This window comes from Oncorhynchus clarkii, chromosome 24 (genome assembly GCF_045791955.1).
Source record: "Oncorhynchus clarkii lewisi isolate Uvic-CL-2024 chromosome 24, UVic_Ocla_1.0, whole genome shotgun sequence".
Lineage (NCBI taxonomy): Eukaryota > Metazoa > Chordata > Actinopteri > Salmoniformes > Salmonidae > Oncorhynchus > Oncorhynchus clarkii.
The window spans coordinates 11,207,299-11,232,169 of NC_092170.1; the positions used below are offsets into that span (position 1 = coordinate 11,207,299).

General features: G+C 44.6%; 2 protein-coding genes and 1 pseudogene across 2 annotated transcripts; 1 reads left to right on the forward strand and 2 right to left on the reverse strand.

Annotated features, from left to right (window-relative positions):
• Nucleotides 1–436: 436 nt before the first annotated feature.
• On the reverse strand, nt 437–10,379 carry LOC139382236 (sodium/glucose cotransporter 2-like; annotated as a pseudogene).
• Nucleotides 10,380–11,171: 792 nt separating this feature from the next.
• LOC139382555 (kelch-like protein 12) lies at nt 11,172–17,000 on the reverse strand. The gene is made up of 5 exons (XM_071126663.1): nt 16,476–17,000; nt 15,983–16,136; nt 14,271–14,349; nt 13,853–14,080; nt 11,172–13,674 (listed from the first exon to the last, which is right to left on the reverse strand). The coding sequence occupies exons 1-5, from the start codon at nt 16,479–16,481 to the stop codon at nt 12,192–12,194; spliced, it is 1,950 nt and encodes a 649-aa protein (XP_070982764.1). The 5' UTR covers nt 16,482–17,000; the 3' UTR covers nt 11,172–12,191.
• Nucleotides 17,001–17,217: 217 nt separating this feature from the next.
• Nucleotides 17,218–24,063, forward strand: LOC139382509 (seryl-tRNA synthetase 2, mitochondrial). The gene is made up of 16 exons (XM_071126603.1): nt 17,218–17,505; nt 17,778–17,873; nt 17,991–18,020; nt 18,126–18,266; nt 18,468–18,522; nt 18,627–18,690; nt 19,907–20,012; nt 20,328–20,375; nt 20,598–20,706; nt 20,851–20,896; nt 21,014–21,101; nt 21,219–21,331; nt 23,041–23,134; nt 23,290–23,382; nt 23,527–23,592; nt 23,712–24,063. Exons 1-16 carry the CDS (start codon nt 17,236–17,238, stop codon nt 23,850–23,852), a joined length of 1,560 nt encoding a protein of 519 aa, XP_070982704.1. The 5' UTR covers nt 17,218–17,235; the 3' UTR covers nt 23,853–24,063.
• Nucleotides 24,064–24,871: the final 808 nt, after the last annotated feature.

Here is a 24,871-nt window from a genome sequence, read left to right on the forward strand (position 1 = left end):
CTATTGATTTGAAATTGTCTTGCGGAGGACAGTGACACTTGATATATGCAATGGCATCATGTGGCCACTAGAGGGGAGACGTATGCTAATGTCCAGGTTTAGCAAAGGAGTGTGGATTATTGGTAATCATACCCAATTTCATAACTTTAATTGCATTTTTATAATAATATTACAAGAAAGGGACAAGGAAAAGTCCTACAAAGGACTATTTTTCATGAGTAGATGTTTGCACATATGTACACTAACAAAAGGTATGAGACATACAATTTGGTTTAATTCAGAATCTAGTGAAAATGATTATCAATGGTCACATTGCCGTTTTTTACTAGCCCCCTCATGCATAGTAACTGCCACAGCCATCATAACCAGGGCATTAGCATCAACAAAATTCTTCCAGAAGGGCTCCTCACTGATGTCAGGCAGCTCTTTGGATGCCTCAGTAACCTCCTGTGAGCTCTGGGCCTGCGAGCTGCTGATGCCACAGAACCAGCCAATGAGACAACAGATACGGGTTCTTCAGCATCCACTAGAAAAGAAATCAAAACAAGGTTATGGGCTTGTTAGACTTTGCAGGCGAGTCAAGACTGTCTGATTTACAAATCACCTTGCATAATAAATACATTTTTAGATCAGTCAGTCAATTTACCCACAATGCATCATGGATTAGATCCGCTCGACTGCGCCATGTGTAGTGGATGTTTCTCATACCTGGGCTGTCAGACTTCTCTGCTTTTCTCCTCTGCCTCCCTGCGTGCTATCCTCCCCAGCACTTCAGTTCCATCAGACCTCACTCAGAGCATTATATGGGGAGATGCATACCACCATAGGCTTATAAGTTCTCATAATAGTGGGTAAGAGTCCCCTGCATTAATGATATGGATGCAGGCATTTGATAACAGTGTTGAGGCAAGCGCTCAAACTGAGCCAAACCAAAACTCTGGCCCCATATGGCACAGCCCATAGCTAGGTCCCCCCCCCCATCAGGCCCCAAAACACCCCTGAAAGAAACAAATGTCCATTTAGTACCAAAGTAATCAAAGAAGCAAGTTAATCCAGTGGTATATGTCTGCATTCACAGTCTCAGAGTAGGAGTGCTGATCTAGAATCAGTTTGGCATTTTTGATCAAGGTTTTATGAAGGGGGGTCTAATCTGAGATCGGCAGTACTACCTTCAGATGCCTTGTGAATTCAGGCCCAGATGTCTTTCATACTCAACAATGCTTTCCCTATGTCATCTCACAACAATTTGCTCTGTAACTAGAAAACACACCCTCTGACCTCACCTGCTCATTGACCCTCTTCACAAACACAGCCAGGAAGAAGACTAAGGCGATGGGAGGGGCCAGGTAGCTGGTCACTGATTGGATGTATTCAAACAGCTGACCGCTCTGGGCCGCCTGGACCACAGGGATCCAGCAGATACTGACGGGTACGATGACGAGGACCCGCACTCTCAGAGGGCGAGACGGAGTGAGAGGCAGCCATTTTATTGGAGCGTACGTTATATTGACCTACTCCAGCAAATGGTCTGGGAGAGCTGAACTTTTCTACATAAACCAAGTTTTCCTATTTAAACCAAGTGAAAAAAGGCCCAGACCTGCCAACGACCATGAGCTTGCTCTCTCTGGTCTGCGGTCTGAAGCGGGTCCAGATGTCCATGGTGAACAGGGTGCTGCTGCTGTTGAAGATGGAAGCCAGGGAGCTCATCAGGACCACCAGCATGACCGCCAGCATCAGGCCCCTCAGACCTGGGGGAGAGGAGGGGGAAGGAAGATTAAGGTAAGATGATGGGAGAGATAAAAACCTTGGTAGCCATCGACACACAACTGGCACGCAGTAAATTATGTGTAAAAATAACAATTATACAGTAAAAGTGTCACCCAGATCTGAGCAACTAGTTCAGCAGAGAAAAGAGACTTCTCACCATTGGGCATCACAGAGACCACCAGTTTGGGGTAGGCGATGTTGGAGCAGCCCACCTCCGTCCCACACACTTCTGGCACCACACAACCCACTTCATCTGTCAACAGAGAGAGAAGACAGGCTCTGTCACCATGGAGCCCATAATGACAGGAGGAAAAGAGAGGGAACCCCACACACACACACACACACACACCTTCAGGGTAAAAGAAAAAGGCATAAAAAGTTTGACAAACTGTTATTAATTTAGTTTTGCTGTGTGCTTGCTTCCCTGTTAATGAACCTAAAATATCAAACTCTCCAATCCTCTCTGTAAATCCTATGACGGCATATTTTGGGAACTCACCTGGGAAGAACATGCGTCTGATCATTCCAGGGAACACCATAAGGAACCTGGGGAGCAGTTTCAGGTACCCACACATGATGCAGACGCCTTCAAATGGGTCAGACTGCAGGCCGCCAGGCAGCGCTGCATGGTCACCTATACACAGACATGGGGGAAGATCCCAGATCAACTCAACCAACGATTCAATCTTTCTGTCTGATCCATGTTGTTTCACATCCATCTAATTTAAGTATCTCTCACCATAGCAACAGAATGAGCAGAGCAGACAGCAACACTATGTAAAACATGCAAATTAGATTGTCAGCAATGTGCCAACTCAAATCTAATCACAGTTTTGAATGTGCCATCTACAGTGAATGCAATATGAAATAAATGCACATATGAATTCCATCCACTGTGTTCCTATGAGCTTATTTACCTGGTCGGTGCACCAATACCAGCCGCCCACGATGGTGATGCCAAAGAGGACCCCCGGCCAGGGCAGGTCCCAGCAGCTGGAAGGCGTCGTTTTAAGGGGTGAAGCACTGGGGGGAGATGTTGTAGAGCTGGGGCTCCAGGGACTGGTACGTGGAGGGAAGTGCTAACCTGTACTTCTCCAGCAGAGCATTGTAGCCCCCCACCTCAAAGAAGGCTGAGGACAGGAAGAGAAAGGAAGAGGGACACACACACACTGTCACATAGGTTACAGAGGTCAGGAGGAGTGGACTGGGGGATGTATAGTGGCTTGCGAAAGTATTTACACCCCTTAGGCATTTTTTCTATTTTGTTGCTTTACAACCTGGAATTATAATGGATTTTGGGGAGGGTTGTATCATGTGATTTACACAACATGCCTACCACTTTGAAGATGCAAAAAATGTATTGTGAATCAAACAAGAAATAAGACAACAAAAACAGAAAACTTGAGCGTGCATAACTATTCACCTCCCCAACGTCTATACTTTGTAGAGCCACCTTTTGCAGCAATTACAGCTGCAAGTCTCTTGGAGTATATCTCTATAAGCTTGGAACATCTAGCCACTGGGATTTTTGCCCATTCTTCAAAGTAAAACTGCTCCAGCTCCTTCAAGTTAAGTGGGTTCCGCTGGTGTACAGCAGTCTTTAAGTCACACCACAGATTCTCAATTGGATTGAGGTCTGGGCTTTAACTAGGCCATTCCAAGACATTTAAATGTTTCCCCTTACACCACTCGAGTGTTGCTTCTCTGTTGAGCTTTGTTGCCTCTCTAATTAATGCCCTCCTTGCCTGGTCCATGAGTATTGGTGGGCGGGCCTCTCTTGGCAGGTTTGTTGTGGTGCCATATACTATCTATTTTTTAATAATGGATTTAATGGTGCTCTGTGGGATGTTCAAAGTTTCAGATACTTTTTTATAACTCAACCCGGAACTGTACTTCTCCACAACTTTGTCCCTGACCTGTTTGGAGAGCTCCTTGGTCTTCATGGTGCCGCTTGCTTCATGGTGCCGCTTGCTTAGTGGTGTTGCAGACTCTTTATCCTTTCAGAACAGGTGTGTATATATATATACTGAGATCATGTGACAGATCATGTGACACTTAGATTGCACACAGGTGGACTTTATTTAACTAATTATGTGACTTCTGAAGGTAATTGGTTGCACCAGATCTTATTTAGGGGCTGCATAGCAAAGGATGTGAATACAGTTGAAGCCTGAAGTTTACATGCACCTTCGCCAAATACATTTAAACTCAGTTTTTCACAATTCCTGACATTTAATCCTAGTAAAAATCCCCTGTCTTAGGTCAATTATAATCACCACTTTATTTTAAGAATGTGAAATGTCAGAATAATAGTAGAGAGAATGATTTATGTCAGCTTTTATTTCTTTCATCACATTCCCAGTGGGTCATAAGTTTACATGCACTTAATTGGTATTTGGTAACAATGCCTTTAAATTGTTTAACTTGGGTCAAACGTTTTGGGTAGCCTTCCACAAGCTTCCCACAATAAATTGGGTGAATTCTGGCCCATTCCTCCTGACAGAGCTGGTGTAACTGAGTCAGGTTTGTCGGCCTGCTCGCTCCCACACGCTTTTCCAGGTCTGCCCACAAGTTTTCTATAGGATTGAGGTCAGGGCTTTGAGATGGCCACACAATACTTTGACTTTGTTGTCCTTAAGCCATTTTGCCACAACTTTGATAGTATGCTTGGGGTCATTGTCCATTTGGAAGACCCATTTGCGACCAAGCTTTAACTTCCTGACTGATGTCTTGAGATGTTGTGGAGGTCATGGCTGATTTCTTTAGATTTTCTCATGATTTCAAGCAAAGAGGCACTGAGTTTGAAGGTAGGCCTTGAAATATATCCACATAATTTTCTCCCCTCATGATGCCATCTATTTTGGAAGCTCAACAATCCCTCCTGCAGCAAAGAAACTCCACAACATGATGCTGCCACCCCCGTGCTTCACGGTTGGGATGGAGTTCTTCGGGTTGCAAGCCTCCCCCTTTTTCCTCCAAACATAACGATGGTCATTATGGCCAAATAGTTATATTTTTGCTCCATCAGACCAGAGGACATTCCTCCAAAAAGTATGATCTTTGTCCCCATGTGCAGTTGCAAACCATAGTCTTTTGGAGCAGTGGCTTCTTCCTTGCTGAGCTGCCTTTCAGGTTATGGCGATATAGGACTTAGGATAGGATATTAGGATATAGGATATAGATAATTTTGTACCTTCTGCATCTTCACAAGGTCCTTTGCTGTTGTTCTGGGATTGATTTGCACTTTTCACACCAAAGTATGTTCATCTCTAGGAGACAGAACTCGTCTCCTTCCTGAGCGGTATGACGGTTGCGTAGTCCAATGGTGTTTATACTTGCGTACTATTGTTTGAACAGATGAACATGGTACCTTCAGGTGTTTCGAAATTGCTCCCAAGGATGAACCAGACTTGTGGAGGTCTACAATTTTTTTTCTGAGGTCATGGCTGATTTCTTTTGATTTTCTCATGTCAAGCAAAGAGGCACTGAGTTTGATGGTAGGCCTTGAAATACATCCACAGGTACACCTCCAATTGACTCAAATGATGTCAATTAGCCTATCAGAAGCTTCTGAAGCCATGACATCATTTTCTGGAATTTTCCAAGCTGTTTAAAGGCACAGTCAACTTAGTGTATGTAAACTTCTGACCCACTGGAATTGTGATACAGTGAATTCTAAGTGAAATAATCTATCTGTAAACAATTGTTGGATAAATGACTTGTGTCATGCACAAAGTAGATGTCCTAACCGACTTGCCAAAACTATAGTTTGTTAACTAGAAATGTGTGGAGTGGTTGAAAAACAAGTTTTAATGACGCCAACCTAAGTGTATGTAAACTTCTGACTTCAACTGTACATATGCACGCCCCACTTTTCCGTTTTTTAATATTTTTTACATTTTACTTCACCAATTTGGACTATTTTGTGTATTTCCATTACATAAAATCCACATAAAATTCCATTTAAATTACAGGTTGTAAAGCAACAAAATAGTAAAAATGCCAAGGGGGATGAATACTTTTGCAAGGCACTGTATAGTGGGTCTACAGTTTTTTTATTTTTTATTTAACTAGGCAAGTCAGTTAAGAACAAATTCATAATTTTCAATGACGGCCGCCCCAGGGCAGCCTAGTGTGAGGCTGGATCAAGGAAGTGGTTTACTAAAGGTGGTGAATGCGAGAGGAGGGAGGGAGGTTGGATGGAGGGAGGGAGTGAGAGAGTGAGTAAGGAAGGGCTGCACTAACAGATCCACTAGACACAGCAACTAATTCATCATGACCAGTTGAGCCATGAGTTTAAAATATTCATTCCACAATGACAGAATAGTTGACAATACAAAATACACATTTTAAAAGTCACATTGTGGACCACTCAAGTAGAGTTGAGACACTAAATGCAGTCATAGTCAAAACATGGTACAGTATTTCATTTGGAGGTACACTATCTATAATACATAACATCATCTATACATCATTGGTATCAGTTATTATACATTACGTCATCTATACACATGTATGCATAAACAAAAAGTACAGTAGATAAAAATACATTTAAGCACAGATAAAGAAACATCTCCATTTCTTGTTACTCCGTCATGCGTTGAGAAACAAGTGGAGTCAACAAGGTGGAATGTGTTTGGACTCTGGACACAGGACTCTAAACTTACCGAAACCTGTGAGGCTGAAGGCGCCAGCGATGATGACAAATGTATGGACGGTGTCTGTGTACATCAGAGCAGCTAGGCCCCCTAGTGAGCAAAACAGATCATTACAGATGAACACATTTCAAGTTACAATGTCACATACAGTGAAACGGCTTTCTTGCAAACTCAAAACCCAACAATGCAATAATCATTAACAATGTAGTAATAGAGAAAAACACACGAGAAATAAGAATAAGAAATATTAAATACACAAAGTAAGCAAGCAAGCATACTATATACAGGAAATAATTTTTTTAAGTCAGTTCCAATACCATATTTACATGTGCACGGATACTGGAGTGACTGAGGTAGATATGCATAGAGGTAAGGTAACTAGGCAACAATAACCCAGTTGATGAACAAACTACAGAGGTCATCTAGGACAGGGTTTCCCAAAATGTGCACACAGGGAGGGCCCCAGGACCGAGTTTGGGAACTCCTTATCCAGGACAGTGTTTCCAAACTCCAGTCCTCCAGTACCCCCAACAGCACACATTTTCATTGTAGCCCTGTACAAAAACACCTGATTCAACTTGTCAAGGGTTTGATGATAAGTTGACAAGTATAATCAGCTGTGCTTGTGGGTCGAGGGTAACAGACAAAATGCTTAAGGCCCTGTTTTTATCCTATGGTTAATCTTTTCCAAACATGACCTCTCTTTAATCGTGGACAGCCTTTTCTACCACAAGTAATGAAAGCGTTTTGTGTATAATTTGATCAAACAGATGTTACCTGTGACTGTGTACAGAGCTGTGATGGAGAGGAGGGCTATCACAGCCACATCGATGTTCCAGCCTAGAGCCTGCTGTATGAACACAGCCCCGGAGAACATGTCCACCCGGAGAGACAGAGACGAGGAGACAGTCAGACTGGTCCACGGGTATGTTTATATCGCAATGCCTTTCATACCTCAATCAAACGTACAGAACTCAGGAGACTTGGAAATACCACAGATACTATCAATATTGAAGAAAATGTAATGATAAAGGACTGTGGCGGACGTTTATAGCATGTTACAAACAGTGCCTCATAGTGTTGTCCCAGACCAGGGCTCTCCAACCCTGTTCCTGGAGAGCCGCCCTCCTGTGGGTTTTCGCTGTAACTCCAGTTGTAACTAACCCATCAACCAGCTAATAATTAGAATCAGGTGCACTAGATTAAGGTTGGAGCGAAGACCTACACGACGGTAGCTCTCCAGGAACAGGGTTGGGGAGCCCTGTCCAACACACACAGAGATCTTGGTGAAGATGTAGAGGAACAGAGAAATGACGGAGAGGTACAAACTGATCCTGGTTTCCCCAAACCTCTTCTTCAGGTACTGAGGCATTGTAATTACCTAAGCAACAAGAAATGCAGAAATTACCAATCGACACAAATCTCTCCAGTATGCCATGTTAGCTGGCATACAATGGTCTTGTGTAACTTACCCCCTCTGTGAGGTAGACAGGGACAAACAGCCAGCCCAATAGGAGCACAATAAACCAGGCCTGGGTAGAGAGAGAGAGGGCTCCAATGTCAGAAGAATCTCAATTTCCTGATCAGCGCATATTATAAAGTATTGTCACTGTGTTGTGTACTCGAAACCCTGTAACAACATGTCATAACATCTTTTTAGGCGTCAAATTATACTTACGTTCCACGCAAATCCCCCCACAGCAATTCCACCTGCTGCTCTGGTACCAGCAAGGCCCACAAAGTGACCGCTACCAATATTACTGGCAAACAGTGACGCTACAACCTAGAGAGAGAGAGAGAAGGGGGAGAACTGTTAAAGGAAAAACACATCGTCGTGATGATGTGACACGTTGCTTCTTGAAAATCCTGGCTCTTGAAAACTTGTCTGCTGACATGCAAAACGCTTTTGGACTAATGAAACAAATATCCCAAAATGATTTTGGAGTGGTACTGTCCTCTCGCATACAGGCTGTAATATAGACAATGGGACTGAGCAAGACAAGAAAGGTGACCCAAAGGGTTAGCTAAAATACAGGTTAATAAGGGTTCAAATACACAAGTTGGCAAAGAGGTTAAAGATGAAGTTGAACTCACTGGCCACCAAGTCATGGTCCGTCCTGCCAAAAGTACCCTCCCACAGTGCCACCGTTGGTCTGAAGCATAGACTGGAAGACGGGACATTCCCTGGATGTAAGCCCTAAGCAGTGGTTTACCTCATGACGTATGCTTACTCTACAGTATTGTATATGTCAATAAATGGAGCTATACAAATACCCAGTTTGACATAAGACATCATTATGATAAATTACACACGGAGAGAATCAGGTATAATTTAAAACTATGCAGATTCAAAACTAAACTCAGCAAAAAAAGAAACGTCCTCTCACTGTCAACTGCGTTTATTTTCAGCAAACTTAACATGTGTAAATATGAACATAACAAGATTAGACAAAAGAGATATAAACTGACCAAGTTCCACAGACATGTGACTAACAGAAATGGAATAATGTGTCCCTGAACAAAAGAGGGGTCAAAATCTAAAGTAACCGTCAGTATCTGGTGTGGCCACCAGCTGCATTAAGTACTGCAGTGCATCTCCACTTCATGGATTGCACCAGAGTTGCCAGTTCTTGCTGTGAGATGTTACCCCGCTCTTCCACCAAGGCACCTGCAAGTTCCCAGACATTTCTGGGGGGAATGGCCCTAGGCCTCACCCTCCGATCCAACAGGTCCCAGACGTGCTCAATGGGATTGAGATCGGGCTCTTCGCTGGCCATTCCAGAACACTGACATTCCTGTCTTGCAGGAAATCACGCACAGAACGAGCAGTATGGCTGGTGGCATTGTCATGCTGGAGGGTCATGTCAGGATGAGCCTGCAGAGAGGGTACCACATGAGGGAGGAGGATGTCTTCCCTGTAACGCACAGCATTGAGATTGCCTGCAATGATAACAAGCTCAGTCCGATGATGCTGTGGCACACCGCCCCAGACCATGACGGACCCTCCACATCCAAATTGATCCCGCTCCAGAGTACAGGCCTCGGTGTAACACTCATTTCTTCGATGATAAACGCGACTCCGACCATCAACCCTGGTGAGACAAAAATAGTTTGTGCCCATAGGTGACCTTGTTGCCAGTGATGTCTGGTGAGGACCTGCCTTACAACAGGCCTATAAGCCCTCAGTCCAGCCTCTCTCAGCCTATTGTGGACAGTCTGAGCACTGATGGAGGGATTGTGCGTTCCTGTTGTAACTCGGGTAGTTGTTGTTGCCATCCTGTACCTGTCCCGCAGGTGTGATGTTCGGATGTACCGATCCTGTGCAGGTGTTGTTACACGTGGTCTGCCACTGCGAGGACGATCAGCTGTCCATCCTGTCTCCCTGTAGCGCTATCTTAGGTGTCTCACAGTACGGACATTGCAATTTATTGCCCTGGCCACATCTGCAGTCCTCATGCCTCCTTGCAGCATGCCTAAGGCACGTTCACGCAGATGAGCAGAGAACCTGGGCATCTTTTTCTGATGTTTTTCGGAGTCAGTAGAAAGGCCTCTTTAGTGTCCTAGGTTTTCATAACTGTGACCTTAATTGCCGACCGTCTGTAAGCTGTTAGTGTCTTAACAACCGTTCCACAGGTGCATGTTCATGAATTGTTTATGGTTCATTGAACAAGCATGGGAAACAGTGTTTAAACCCTTTACAATGAAGATCTGTGAAGTTATTTGGATTTTTACAAATGATCTTTGAAAGACACAGTTCTGAAAAAGGGACGTTTTTTTTTGTTTTGCTGAGTTTATGTAGGCTACAGACCTGTAGACAGATATACAGATAGGTGTACTACTAACCCAGACGCCCACTCCAATGACCCGAATGAAGTAGCCGATGATGACCAAGATATCAGTTAGATTATTAATGGTCCCCTTCTCCGGTGTGGTTTCAGACGAAGGATTCTCCATTTCTCAACAGAAAGGAAGAAAGGTGTCAACGACCGTAATGTCAAACCAAGGGACATCAGTCCAGGACTTGGAGCAAAGGATAATGATGATACTAGTGTCTATTAACTAGCGGGCTCACATTCTAACGGACGATAAGGCATAAGAGAAAGGCCAGGTGAAGGAGAGAAAGGCCAGGTGAAGGAGAGAAAGGCCAGGTGAAGGAGAGAAAGGTCAAGTGAAGGAGAAAAAGGCCAGGTGAAGGAGAGAAAGGCCAGGTGAAGGAGAGAAAGGCCAGGTGAAGGAGAGAATGGTCGGTGGTTGGTCAATAAGACCTTTTGGTCACCAGAAAAGAGGCTGATTCAGAGGTTTATTAATGACAGTAATAATTAACGCCTAGCCTCTTCAATGTTCACTTACAGTACACAGTTCAGTTCTAGTAAAATAAACCCCATTAGTTCAGTTCAACCTATTTACTCTTCCGTGTGCAAATTCTATTGGTAACTTAATTAAATGAATGTTACAGGTGTTAACATTTGGTTTACCGTGACCCAAAATATGCCTAAAGCACAAACAAAGACCACATCCGCTGTCCTGACGGTCTCTGACCAATGGTTTCACCCCCACCTGCTGGAAATGTGTTGAGGGAGACTACGAGATGTGTGCATGAGTGACTACAAGACCATCCATTCTAATGTAAATCTGGTTAATGATTTCTTCGCTTTTAGTAACATACGCAAAATGACAGAAGGACAAACGGACCTGTTGTCGTAGCCCAGAGGAAAATTGTAAAACAGGAGAATAATCCCAAAACTCTTAAGCAAATATTCCTTTAATCATTTGATAGCATAACTGTCATCAAATTATCAATTTGACTTTCAGTTCAAAAACATCAGATTACATCAGTCAGGTGACGTTTCTCTTAAGGGGGGGGGGAAGAGACGACTCCCCTGTTGTTACATACCATAATCCAACATTCACACCCCAACACACATACACATTTAAACTCCAAATATCTTCACACAGCTCTATAAAGCAAAGGGGCGTGTTCAACTAAAATCTAAAATAAAACAAGGTGTCAGGTATTCTGCCGGATCTGCATGCTCTTGCGGTAAGTAACCCATGCATCTGAAAATTAAATAAAACAGAATTTGGCGACTTGGGGGCAATAATGATTACGAAACCACGTTATCCCCTCTGATGATAACACTATATCTGATTGGAGGAGGATAAGTGTTAGGGTGAATAGCGATGAAGAGAAACTGACCAAAAATAACAAGTGACTGAAATCTAGGTCATGTTTATTAGAGCAATAAATCAAAAAAACATTTCAAAACATGTTGCAATGGAAAATGAATGTTTAGTTTATTGGACAAGTCCTGGTAGGTAGTCCTTCCCTGTTTCAGTTCATTTTCTTCCGTTTCGTGCCTAATGAACATGGCCCTGGAATCATTGAAAAGTGAAAGACTAAAGTTAAATACATGGGATGCTTTAGTGAATTTCAGAATGTCTGGAATAGAAAAGGCAGAAATAAAACAATTCAATAAACATTCGCAGCCAGTCATCCAAAACATAGCCCTATGCAGTCGTTAAATTCCTATAGAAGGTGGCAAAGGCTGAGGATGTGTGTTCAACAGGCAGACAAGTTTCAGACCATTTAAATGCATTCAAATCATTTTTGATTAGAACTTTAGTGTTGTTGTGGCATTCGGTGGTTACATTCAGATGCGAGTCCCCTTCCCCCCCCACTTTCTCAAGTGTAAAAAGTTGATAACATTTCATTACTGAAACCCCATGAATGCTGGTCTTAGCCACAACTCATTCATCCGGCTGTGGCTAGTCATCATCAGGATTGCGGTCCTCCCTAGCCAGTCTCAGCCGGGACAGGATGTGTTTCTTGGGGAACTTGAGGGTGGTACAGCCGAACTGGCTGACTCCCCCCGTGTCTCCGGGTAGTTTCTCCCGTCTCTGGACCCAGCTGCGCCAGCCAGGCTTCCAACAGTACACACTGTCATAGAAACGGGAGCCGTTCTCCCCGCCCAGCACGTATATCCTGCGTTTCCACCTGGCCACGCCCCCGGCAGCAATCCGCCTGGGCAACCCCGGGAAAACCACCGGACTGGGGGCTCGGTCACTCCCCCCACCCCCACCCCTCTCAGACACCACCGCCCCTGTCACCTCCCTTTCCACCCCTGTGCCCCGGCCCTCCCTGAAGAACAGCACCCGCCCCGTGGCTTCCAGAGGTTCCAGATGGGTGTAGTTTCCATCTATAAACTTTGTGGCGTCCCTCATGTAGCCTCCAATGGCACAGACCCCTCCCCGCACTGCCACCCCTCCGGCCAGGCAGGTGGCGCCAGAGTCCAGTCCCACGCGGGTCCATGAGTCAGTCAGGGTGTGGTAGATGAGCACGCCAGCGTGCACCACCGCCCGGTTCTGCTCCAGCGTGGTGCCGCCCAGCAGGTAGATGCGGCCGCGCAAGGCGGCACAGGCAAAGGAGCGCAGTGGCAGGGGCAGACGGGGCCCGGGGCCCCACTGGAGAGAGGCCAGGTCCAGGATCTCACAGGAGTCCAGCATGGCTCCTCTGTTGCAGCCCCCCAGGGCGTAGAGTGACTCCCCACAGCCCAGCAGACCCAGCATGGCCCGGGGCTGCACCATGGGCGACCGCTCCTGCCAGCGATCCAACACAGAGTCATACTCATGGACCTCCGTGGACACCGTGCCCCCCCGCAGGATGCCCCCCGCTACAAACAGCCGCCCCCCAATGGCCGTGCAACCTGGGCACAGCAGAGAGCCCAGGGCAGCCAGCTTCTCCCATTTTCCTGTGCGTGGGTCGAAGCAGTCCACCGTGAAGTCCCTCTCGTTCAGCGACTCGTCCTCCCGTGGCTTTAGGTCCACACACACTATCTTCTTCTCGAACATGCCTTCCCGGGGCCTCAGCGGGCCCCCCAGGCCCTCCCCGGCTGCCGCAGGGCCCAGCTCCTGGCTCAGCCGCTGGCTCTCCTCCAGGGACAGCAGGCCAGGGCGGAGGTGGTGGAGCAGGGCCGGCATGTGGCTGTAACGGTCCAGGGGCTGGTGCTCGGCCCAGCGGCGCGCCGCGTCGTACACCTCTGCCTCAGAGTCTATGCCCAGGCGGTCAGAGCCCAGCAGGCTTCCCAGGGTACCTGGGTCCAGCAGCAGGAAGTCCTTCTGGCGGGCCACGCGTGGAAAGTGCTGGGCCACCAGCCTCAGAGAGGCCCTCAGGAGCAGCTGGTCGTGGTGGGAGCGGGCCAGAGAGTACATGCCCAGGCAGTTGTCTACAGACAGGTGTTCAAACAGGAACCTACGGACACACAGATATTTGAGGATGGAAAACCAGACAATAAAATATATATATTTTTTAAATGCTATCAAAACTCTGTGGCAGTTACTGAACTGCATATGCTTAGGAGTATGAGCAGCATTCTGGACCGGGGAAAATACAACGCATCTATATCCGGCAGCACTGACTATATAGTTACCTGGAGCACAGGTCCTGCAGGGGCATCACTTGAAGCCGATTGGCCGCCACAAACAGGTCCTCGGCCGTGTCCAGGCAGAGCCCCGCCTCCCCAGTGTAGACAAACTGGATGACAGTCTCCATGACTGACGGCGTCACCTCCTCCAATCGGATCTCAGTGAGGCGGGACTCCACCAACGGGCTAGTGAACATGGCACGGAAATACGGGCTGACCGCTGCCAAGAGGACTCTGAAGAGAGGTAGAAGCATGACGTCATTCACATAGGGTGAGATAGGGTGTGACTACAATGAACTGCAGGAGACTAGAGTACTGAAACAGCAGTAGGCATCCAAGTGTGTGTAACATATTCCTTTGTGTGTAGCAACATGCACTGTCTGGATCTAGTACACTAGAATTGAGAGAAGGTCTTTGATCCCACCTGTGACACATAAACCTCTTCCCCTCCACTAACAGAGTGACATCACACAGCTGCTGAGCATCCAATAGCTGCTTTAACCCTGAGGGAGAGAATAAGTAAAAAGTGAGGCAAATGAGACTTACAGTACCAGGCAAAAGTTTAGACACACTTACTCATTCAAGGGTTTTTCCATTATTTCTACTATATTCTACAATAATAGTGAAGACATCAAAACTATGAAATAACACATACGGAATCATGTAGTGACCAAAAAAGGGTTAAACCAATCAAAACATATTTCCGATTCTTCAAAGTAGCACCCTTTGCCTTGATGACAGCTTTGCACACTCTTGGCATTCTCTCAATCGGCTTCATGAGGTAGTCACCTGGAATGCATTTAATTTAACAGGTGTGCCTTGTTAAAAGTTTATTTGTGGAATTTATTTTTTCTTAATGCATTTGAGCCAATCAGTTGTGTTGTGACAAGGTAGGGGTGGTATACAGAAGATAGCCCTATTTGGTAAAAGACCAAGTCCATATTATGGCAAGAACAGCTCAAATAAGCAAAGAGAAACGACAGTCCATCATTAATTTAAGACATGAAGGTCAGTCAATATGGAAAATTTCAAGAACTTTTAAAGTGCAGTCACAAAAACCCATCAAGCGCTATGATGAAACTGGCTCTCATGAGGACCGCCACAGGAAAGGAAGACCCAGAGTTACCTCTGCTGCAGAGGATAAATAAATTACAATTAATTGCACCTCAGATTGCAGTCTAAATAAATGCTTCACAGAGTTCAAGTAACATACACATTTCAATGTCAACTGTTCAGAGGAGACTACATGAATCAGGCCTTCATGGTCGAATTGTTGCAAAGAAATCACACCAATAAGAAGAAGAGATTTGCTTGGGCCAAGAAACATGAGCAATGGACATTAGAACGGTGGAAATCTGTACTTTGGTCTGATAAGTCCAAATTTGAGATTTTTGGTTTCAACCGCCATGTCTTTGTGAACGGATGATATCCGCATGTGTGGTTCCCACCGTGAAGCATGGAGCAGGTGGTCTGATGATGTGGGGGTGCTTTGCTGGTGACACTGTGATTTATTTAGAATTCAAGACACACTTAACCAGTATGGCTACCACAGCATTCTGCAGCGATACGCCATCCCAACCTGGTTGGCACTTAGTGGGACTATCATTTGTTTTTCAACAGGACAATGACCCAAAACACACCCAGGCTGTGTAAGGGCTATTTGACCAAGGAGAGTGATGGTGCTGCATCAGATGACCTGGCCTCCACAATCACCCGACCTCAACCCTATTGAGATGGTTTGGGATGAGTTGGACCACATAGTGAAGGAAAAGCAGCCAACAAGTGCTCAGCATATGTGGGAACTCCTTCAAGACTGTTGGAAAAGCATTCCTCATGAAGCTGGTTGAGAGAATGCCAAGAGTGTGCAAAGCTGTCATCAAGGTGGCTACTTTGAAGAATCTCAAATATATATAGATTTGTTTAACACCTTTTTGGTTACTACATGACTCCATGTGTTTTATTTCATATTGTTGATGTCTTCATTATTATTCTACAATGTATAAAATAGTAAAAATAAAGAAAAACCTTTGAATGAGTAGATGTGTCCAAACTTTTCACACACACACACACACACACGATGAGCTCTCTGAGTAACATGACTGATGCAATCATTTGGACATTCCCATTCTACCATACCATGTGTGACGTAGTCTCCTAAAGGAGTGGTGCTGTCGTCGGGAAAGTCCTCTTCTTCAGAGTCACTGTCCGAAAGGGGCTCCCCTCCCCCACTGTCACCGTCCTGCCAGGGCTGTGGCCGCCAGGTGATTGTTCCTCCACGGACTGCACTCATCTGGAAATAGTCAAGAGTTGACATAGATAAACAGGAATATCAGGAACCTTTAACAACAACAACAAAAACATTTATGTCAAGGAGCCAAATACACAAGATGGTGGCCAATTATAATTACAATTTGATGTATATAGATAATCTATCTATGAGTAATTAGAGGGTCACGGTCAAGATCAACTTCAAAGCACTTAATGAATCATATCTAACTCTGAGCTAAAGGCTGAATGAGTGTCTTGCAAAGCTCTAAGGTACCATTCCCTAATCCTCTCTCTTATTGGGAAAATCAACAGGGTACATTCAGGAAGTGACACAAAATGACAACAATGTTGTTGACGTTACCTTCATTAAGGGGAGACTACCCTACTTGGTGGTCCTGTCCTGGGCTCTGATTGTGTGGATGTCACCAGGGGCCAGACAGTTACTGTTAGTAGCTTCTCCTTTGGGCCCGATTGTCTGTAGTCAGTCAAAAAGGGAAGCTGACAGTTGACATCCGTGTGTCCCACCCTCCGATCCGCCTTGCCTGTCCTGGTTTGAGTGAGTACGGCCTCCAGTGTGGGGTGCAGCACGGCTCATGGTTCTCAGAACCACCATGCAGACTATAACAACAGACCGCCCGGCGGCGGCTAGCTAACGTTTGTTAGCAACTGCTGAATGCAGCTCTCTAAAAATCATCCGCCAAAGCACCCCTTTCTGTCTTATCAGAGGAATTAGTCAATCATGGCATAAAACACAAACATCTCAAACACATTACGGATGTAAAACGAACATAAAATACTGTTTTTATTGCCCCAGAGACCTGCCTGACTGTTGTCGGCCGCACAATTCACTTGTCTCCCTCTCTGAACCGCATTACCGCAATGCAATGGTTTCGCTAGTCTCATTGGCTAGCCTTTGAACCAGTGCACGGATGTGACGTTTAGTTTTGAACTCGCTCGTGTTCCTTCTTTTATAACTAAAGCAAATGTAAGATATATTTTGTTTTTCGACTTTATAAACACACAGTCAGTACATTACATTTGTTACAAATAAAAATATGTTTTATTAATTGGTAGTCTTATTTGGTTCCGCCTTATGTACCAACCTACTTCCGCATTGAAACATGGCGACTTGCATTGGCATGGTTGTTCGTGTTGGCACATTGAATGTCTTAAAACCTGTTTCAAGACACTTTAAAAGGCAGGGTACAAAAGTGTTTACCCACAGCCGCTCCACACATGAGGTGCGAAGTAGTCTGTACGAACATGTCCGCGAGGGCTACAGTGACAAGCCAGACTTGGACATGCGACTTGTGTGCGAGGAGACTGACAAAGTCATTGCCAATGTGGAGACTCGGAAAGGGGACCTACGGGGAGCAGATGTCAGGGAGATCGTAAGCTTTTCTGTATATCCCATCTCACCACACCATGTTGAATACTGTAGATGTAGCCTAGTTACATGCAATTTGCATGCTCTCTTGACCCTCAAGTCATTAATGTGTATTTGATGTGCAAGAGAGATTGCCTCTGTGCTTTCATATACTGTGTGTCATTTGCCTTGAAGTACATGCATGCGGTGTAGCCTACTGCATTAGTATCAAGCACATTGCCTGATCTCTATAGGCTTATTTTAGGGGGGTGTTTCTGATGTAAGTGTGTGCTGCAGGTGTATGTTTGGCAGCAACTTGAAGCAGTCCGAAAGGAAATCTCACATCTGGAGAAGCAGAAGAAAGTGATCAGCCATAGAGTTCGGGCTCTTGTGGTCAGTTGATATGTTGGCAATGATACCAATACCTGTGCTTCAAAACATTTTTTTCATGTTATGATGAGATATTATTTTGTGGAATTATTGTGATAAACATTTCCCTTCTCTTCACAGGATCAGAATGACAAGAAATCCCTAGCTAATGTAAGTTCTGCCTTGCCTGCTGTGGCCTTATGGTATTTGCATTTAACATCAAGGCTGAACAGAAATAATACCCTTTTGGAGTAAGTAGCCCCTTATTTTGTTCAGATTCCTGAGTTCAAGGAGGCTACGAAGGAGGGTCGGGAGATCCGTCATCGGCTGAGCCAGCTTTACCCCAGAGAGAGTGAGCTGGAGGAGGAGCACTATGGCCGAGCCCTGAGGCTGCCCAACACCACACACCCCGATGTGGTGAGTACACACACACACACACACGCGCACACACACACACACACAGGTGTGAGGCAAATGTATGTTGTTAGAGAATCATTCTGAGAGAGACCTATGCATAGAGACAGTCTTTCAACTATTGGAAGACATTTTTTTGCATATCTGAAAAAATCTATAGTTTGGAACTAATTTAATTTTCACCCCCCCATCTCCCTCTTTCAGCCAATTGGAGATGAGAGCCAAGCGAGAGTGGTGGAGCTGGTTGGACAGAAGCCAGGTGAGGAGGCGGAACAATACAATTACATGCTCTCCTCATGATCTCATCGACGTACAAAGTAGGGCAGTATTTGATATGCAGTTATCTCTGACCTTTTTCATCAGAGTTTGACTTCAAACCCAGGGGACACCTAGAGATCGGGGAGGAGCTTGGTCTTATCAGACAGAGGTTAGACACACACTGGTCTGCTCTCTGGCTATTGTTCTCTCTTCCTCCTGTCTCTCTCTCCATACCCCTCTGTCTCTTCATGTCACTCTGCTTACTCTCTCTCCTCACTGTTTATTGTCTTTTTTTTCTCTTTATATCAAAATTTCTTCTCTCTCTCTCTCGTTGTTCCTCAATACTATCTCTCTCATTTTGATCAGTTGATCCTCCAGTCCCAGTATTCTTGGCAAAGGCCTACCGGTAAACACATAACTGAACCTCATCAACAGTGCAGCCAAACAACAGGGGCTCTCCAGCATTATCCTCTGGTATTGTTGTTAACAATATGTAGCCTGGGGCTTGTCAATAGTAAATGGGTGCTTAATATTGTATGAGTTGTTTCTTTGTCTGGAATCTTTTTTTTCCTACAGCAAATGGCCAGGGTCTTTGCTAGATTTTCAGATGAACAATCTTTTGTTCTAATTTCCCCTTGAGATTAATGTCTTATCTTTATATATATTTTTAAAACTTAATTACCAACTCTCACCCTCTGTAATTTCCAGGTGAACATAAAGGAGAGCAGTTGTTGGTAAAGTCGATAAAAAAATCTATCCTGTTTATTACATGTTGCAGCAGGGAGACACCTCCAGCACAGAAGCAAAGGAAATGTCTAACTGGCCTGCACTGAGAAGGTCCTTAAATCCTAATCAGCAGACAGCTGTTCTGTAAACACCAGCCTGAGAGGCTTTTAGGAGGTCAAAACAAAAGGCAGTGACTTTGTCAGCTGCTACAGAATCACACTGTTTCACAGAGTACAATAATAATCAGCGTCCTCGGTCCTTGTATCTCCAGTCTGGCGTCATCAATCAATATCAAGTCATTCAGAACATTCTGCTTCAAGCTTAGTAACCATAAACCTGCACCTTCAGTGTAACAAATAGAAGACTGGAAATCATGTGTACAGAAACTCCAAATATGCATAACATTGTCTAAATTAAATATGAACTTCAGTCATCTAAAATATTCCTAGTGGTTAGAACGTTGAGCCAGTAACCGTAAAGTTTGCTGGATCGAATCCCCAAGTTGACAATGTGAAAATATTTTGTTCTGCCCTTGAACAAGGCAGTTAACCCACTGTTCCCCGGTAGGCCGTCATTATAAATAAGAATTTGTTCTTAACTGACTTGCCTAGTTAAATAAAGCTTAAATCATGTGGTTTACTCCTATCTTCTCTCTGCAGGCGTCTTGCCCATGTCTCAGGTCATAGGTCATACTATCTAAGGGGAGTGGGGGCCAGACTTCAGTCTGCTCTACAGAACTTCGCCCTGGAAACACTGCAGCAGCGGGTGTGTAAGATAACACAGTCAAACAAAGGGTATCAGGGAGAATAGATTGATATATCTGCAAAATGTGTTATTATCATTTCAGATTCTGAGTGTTTAAAAGTCAAATGTATAAGGTAGCAGGTGTGATTGCAGGGTACAATGAAAATCTTAGGTTTCGGAGCTCCAAAATGCAGGACTAAGTGAAATAAAATAATGAAAATGATAATAAAAAAACAATAGAAATAGCACTATAAATATTATAACAACTGTAGCAGTGATGAATAAATACATGTCTCCCTACTTTGAAAGCAAATCAGTTTTTTTTTTTCATCTCAGGGGTTTATACCTATGGTTGTGCCAGACATGCTGAAGGGGGCTGTATTTGTGAGTATCTGACTCTATCCTTCATTTACACTGCAGACATGAATGCATAACAATATTCAAACTGGAAAAAGAGAGTAAAGCATTCCGAGATTAAGGTACGATGTGTGTACCTAGTAGTGAGCCAGTTTTCACAAGTAACATTTCTCCAAACTGACACGTTCTCTCTTTCTTTCTCCGGAGACACTCCCACCCTATCTCTGTCTCCCTCTCTCATACATACAGGAGGGTTGTGGAATGCAGCCCCATGCCCACAGGTCTCAGGTGTACTCTCTGGACCCCGCCTGCTTCCCTGACCTCAACCTGGCTGGCACAGGGGAGGTGGGCATAGCAGGTGAGGCCATGTATGAGTTAGGCTGTGATGGGGAGGTCGTGGGGTACGGTCATCTGTGGGTGAGAATGGAAAAACCTTAATGATTAGTAGTGATGTACTAGTGTGTCGTTGCTGTAACCAGAAAGTGTCCTTTTTCTCTTCTAGGTTATTTTATGGACCATGCTGTTAACTGGAAGGACCTTCCTGTCAGGTGAGGCACATTATTTGTAATACTGTACGTTTGGTTTTCTGACAACCTAGTGTAACATATACATGTACCTCCTATGTGTTTTTATTAGAGCTGAATGGACTGGTTTTTCCATTGTAGGTCTGTGTGCAGTAGCACATGTTACAGGGCTGAGACGGACACAGGCAGAGAGACTTGGGGCCTTTACAGAGTACATCACTTCAACAAGGTAACAGGAAACAAAGGCAAATCTTTAGAATCAACCAAGGACCAATTGTCCGCCATATTTGATGCATGGTGTTAAAGAACCCTTCTGTTCTCATCCTCTGCTCGTGTGTCTGTCCAGGTGGAGATGTTTGGTGTGACTGCAGATGAGACTGGGGAGGAGAGCTCTCAGATGCTGGAGGAGTTCCTGTCCCTGCAGAAGGAGATATTCTCCTCCCTGGAGCTCCACTATAGGTCAGTGCTCCTCTCTGACTCTCTGCATATTTTTTTCTTCTTTTTTTTCCCACCTTTATTTAACCAGGTAGACTAGTTGAGAACAAGTTCTCATTTGCAACTGTGACCTGGCCAAGATAAAGCATAGCAGTGTGAACAGACAACACAGAGTTACACAAGGAGTAAACAATGAACAAGTCAATAACACAGTAGAAAAAAAAGAGAGTCTATATACATTGTGTGCAAACGGCATGAGGAGGTAGGCGAATAATTACAATTTTGCAGATTAACACTGGAGTGATAAATGATCAGATGGTCATGTACAGGTAGAGATACTGGTGTGCAAAAGAGCAGAAAAGTAAATAAATATAAACAGAATGGGGATGAGGTAGGTAAATTGGGTGGGCTATTTACTGATAGACTATGTACAGCTGCAGCGATCAGTTAGCTGCTCAGATAGCAGATGTTTGAAGTTGGTGAGGGAGATAAAAGTCTCCAACTTCAGCGATTTTTGCAATTCGTTCCAGTCACAGGCAGCAGAGAACTGGAACGAAAGGCGGCCAAATGAGGTGTTGGCTTTAGGGATGATCAGTGAGATACACCTGCTGGAGCGCGTGCTACGGGTGGGTGTTGCCATTGTGACCAGTGAACTGAGATAAGGCAGAGCTTTACCTAGCATGGACTTGTAGATGACCTGGAGCCAGTGGGTCTGGCGACGAATATGTAGCGAGGGCCAGCCGACTAGAGCATACAGGTCGCAGTGGTGGGTGGTAGGTATAAGGTGCTTTAGTAACAAAACGAATGGCACTGTGATAAACTGCATCCAGTTTGCTGAGTAGAGTATTGGAAGCTATTTTGTAGATGACATCGCCGAAGTCGAGGATCGGTAGGATAGTCAGTTTTACTAGGGCGGCGTGAGTGAAGGAGGCTTTGTTGCGGAATAGAAAGCCGACTCTAGATTTGATTTTAGATTGGAGATGTTTGATATGAGTCTGGAAGGAGAGTTTACAGTCTAGCCAGACACCTAGGTACTTATAGATGTCCACATATTCTAGGTCGGAACCATCCAGGGTGGTGATGCTAGTCGGGCGTGCGGGTGCAGGCAGCGAACGGTTGAAAAGCATGCATTTGGTTTTACTAGCGTTTAAGAGCAGTTGGAGGCCACGGAAGGAGTGTTGTATGGCATTGAAGCTCGTTTGGAGGTTAGATAGCACAGTGTTCAAGGACGGGCCGGAAGTATACAGAATGGTGTCGTCTGTGTAGAGGTGGATCAGGGAATCGCCCGCAGCAAGAGCAACATCATTGATATATTCAGAGAAAAGAGTCGGCCCGAGAATTGAACCCTGTGGCACCCCCATAGAGACTGCCAGAGGACCGGACAGCGTGCCCTCCGATTTGACTCACTGAACTCTGTCTGCAAAGTAGTTGGTGATCCAGGCAAGGCAGTCATTAGAAAAACCGAGGTTACTGAGTCTGCCGATAAGAATATGGTGATTGACAGAGTCGAAAGCCTTGGCCAGGTCGATGAAGACTCATACACTCAATCTGGCTGGATAGATGCATAGCTTGTGCTTTGAGTCATACACTACAGTGTATTTTGCCATTTGTACACACCATAGTCATATATTTACATATAAATATATTATTTGTGCAAATACACCCTATTGATTTTACTCATTTAAACCCCTAGCAGAGTGTTCCTGTAACCGCTGCGTTCTCTCTACCTGTAGAGTACTGGACATGCCCACCCAGGAGCTAGGTCGCCCAGCACACAAGAAGTACGACATTGAGGCCTGGATGCCAGGGAGGGACAGCTATGGCGAGGTGGGATTGCTGGCACTACTATGATTGGTTAATCATGTCCTGGATGAATATTGTTTTTGTTTGAAAATAATTTCCCATTATTGCTCTGTCAGAGCATTGGGGTCAGTTTTGTTATCCAGGCTTGATGTTTTTGTTTCTCCATTGGCTTGCCTTAGATCTCCAGCGGGTCTAACTGTACAGACTACCAAAGCAGACGCCTCAATATCCTATATGAGGGGGAGGATGGTAGCCTACATTATGCTCATACGGTGAGACCAGGAAGGGGGATATAATTTATGTTGTGAGATTCAGTATTTCTGATGCACTAAATGTAATAGATTCTACAAGAACAGAATAACCATTTTCAAATTTTTTTTTTTGAAAATGTCTTAATTATTTGTGTTCTGCTCTAGGTGAATGCCACAGCGTGTGCTATTCCCCGTACTATCATTGCTATACTGGAGACTCATCAGACCAAGGTAAGAGAGAACACCGACTGTATTCCCAATACTATTGATGAATACATTCACCCACCATGAAAATAAGTGTCTCTGATAACATGCTACTTTCTATATCTCACTCACATGTCCATTTTCAGGAAGGGACAGTGTTAGTGCCTCCTGCCTTGCAGCCCTTCCTGGGGTTGGAGGTGATTGAAAAGCCCAAATACATTCCTTTGAAATACATCGGACCAAACCAGCCCAATCGCATGCCCCGCCCTGTCCCAAAGCCCAGATGACATCATGCACCAACACACTTACATCAAGAGAACAACTGAAGCCTTTTCCATCTGCATGTTTACTTATTCTGTGTTGCTCTGCCATGTAAATATATTAATGCCATACTGTTTGTGAATGTGTGTCACAATGACACTATCATAAACTGTCCTGTTTCTGTCTGCAAAAGAATGCAATGGTATTAAATTAAACAAACATGTAATTTTCTCACAACTCATGTTGATCATTAAAACAATTCAGGATCTGCAACCACACAGTAGGCTACTTTCAGAGAACACAGTTCTGCTCTAACAAATCTAAATGCTTTTATATGTAAATATACTCAAAAACAACATTATGGCAAATAAGAATTTCAGATCTGGTGGTTTTATTCATTGGACCCCTGTTTATGTCCCACATAGGTGTAGTGCTTGCTGTGTCAGAGGCTTATCATTCAGGAGAGGGAACACAGGGTCCTTCATGTTCACTGCCTGGAAGTACTAGCACACTGGAATTACTGAGTGAAGAGACACCAAATAGTGCTGTAATGACTGTGTTCCTATCCTTAATTCTGCGAAATAGATTAGAATATAATTGTTAATGAAGCCCAGGGGTATAATGCGCCCCTTCCAATAGTCAGAAAACAAGTGGACAAAATTCTATGCCCATTAGGCTGGGCATTACATGGACATTACATGTCAACTCTAAATGTGTAATTAATTGTGCTAGACACTACTATAATTAAGTAATAAGGCCCGAGGATGCATGATGCAAAGCAGAGTGCCTGGATACAGCCCTTAGCCGTGGTATATTGGCCATATATCACAAATCCCCAAGGTGCCTTATTGCTATTATAAACTGGTTACCAACTTAATTAGAGCAGTAAAAACAAATGCTTTGTCATACCCGTGGTATATGGTCTGATATACCATGGCTGTCAACACATAATTGAAATGTACACTCCTTGTTAAAATAAAACAAATGTGTCTCCCGTCCCCCTCTTCACGTAAAGCCTACATGCCTTCAGCATGGCAGGTTATGT

What these genes read in the sequence shown, in the direction of transcription:
- LOC139382555 (XM_071126663.1), bottom strand. An exon ending in AGGAGACTACGTCACACATG is followed by an intron (nt 14,350 to 15,982) that starts GTATGGTAGAAT and finishes TCTCTCCCTCAG; the next exon opens with GGTTAAAGCAGCTATTGGAT. An exon ending in AAGAGGTTTATGTGTCACAG is followed by an intron (nt 14,081 to 14,270) that starts GTGGGATCAAAG and finishes ACCTCTCTTCAG; the next exon opens with AGTCCTCTTGGCAGCGGTCA.
- LOC139382509 (XM_071126603.1), top strand. Translation starts at nt 17,236, where the DNA reads ATGGCGACTTGCATTGGCATGGTTGTTCGTGTTGGCACATTGAATGTC. An exon ending in GCTGGTTGGACAGAAGCCAG is followed by an intron (nt 18,523 to 18,626) that starts GTGAGGAGGCGG and finishes CTTTTTCATCAG; the next exon opens with AGTTTGACTTCAAACCCAGG. An exon ending in GGAGGGACAGCTATGGCGAG is followed by an intron (nt 23,135 to 23,289) that starts GTGGGATTGCTG and finishes GGCTTGCCTTAG; the next exon opens with ATCTCCAGCGGGTCTAACTG.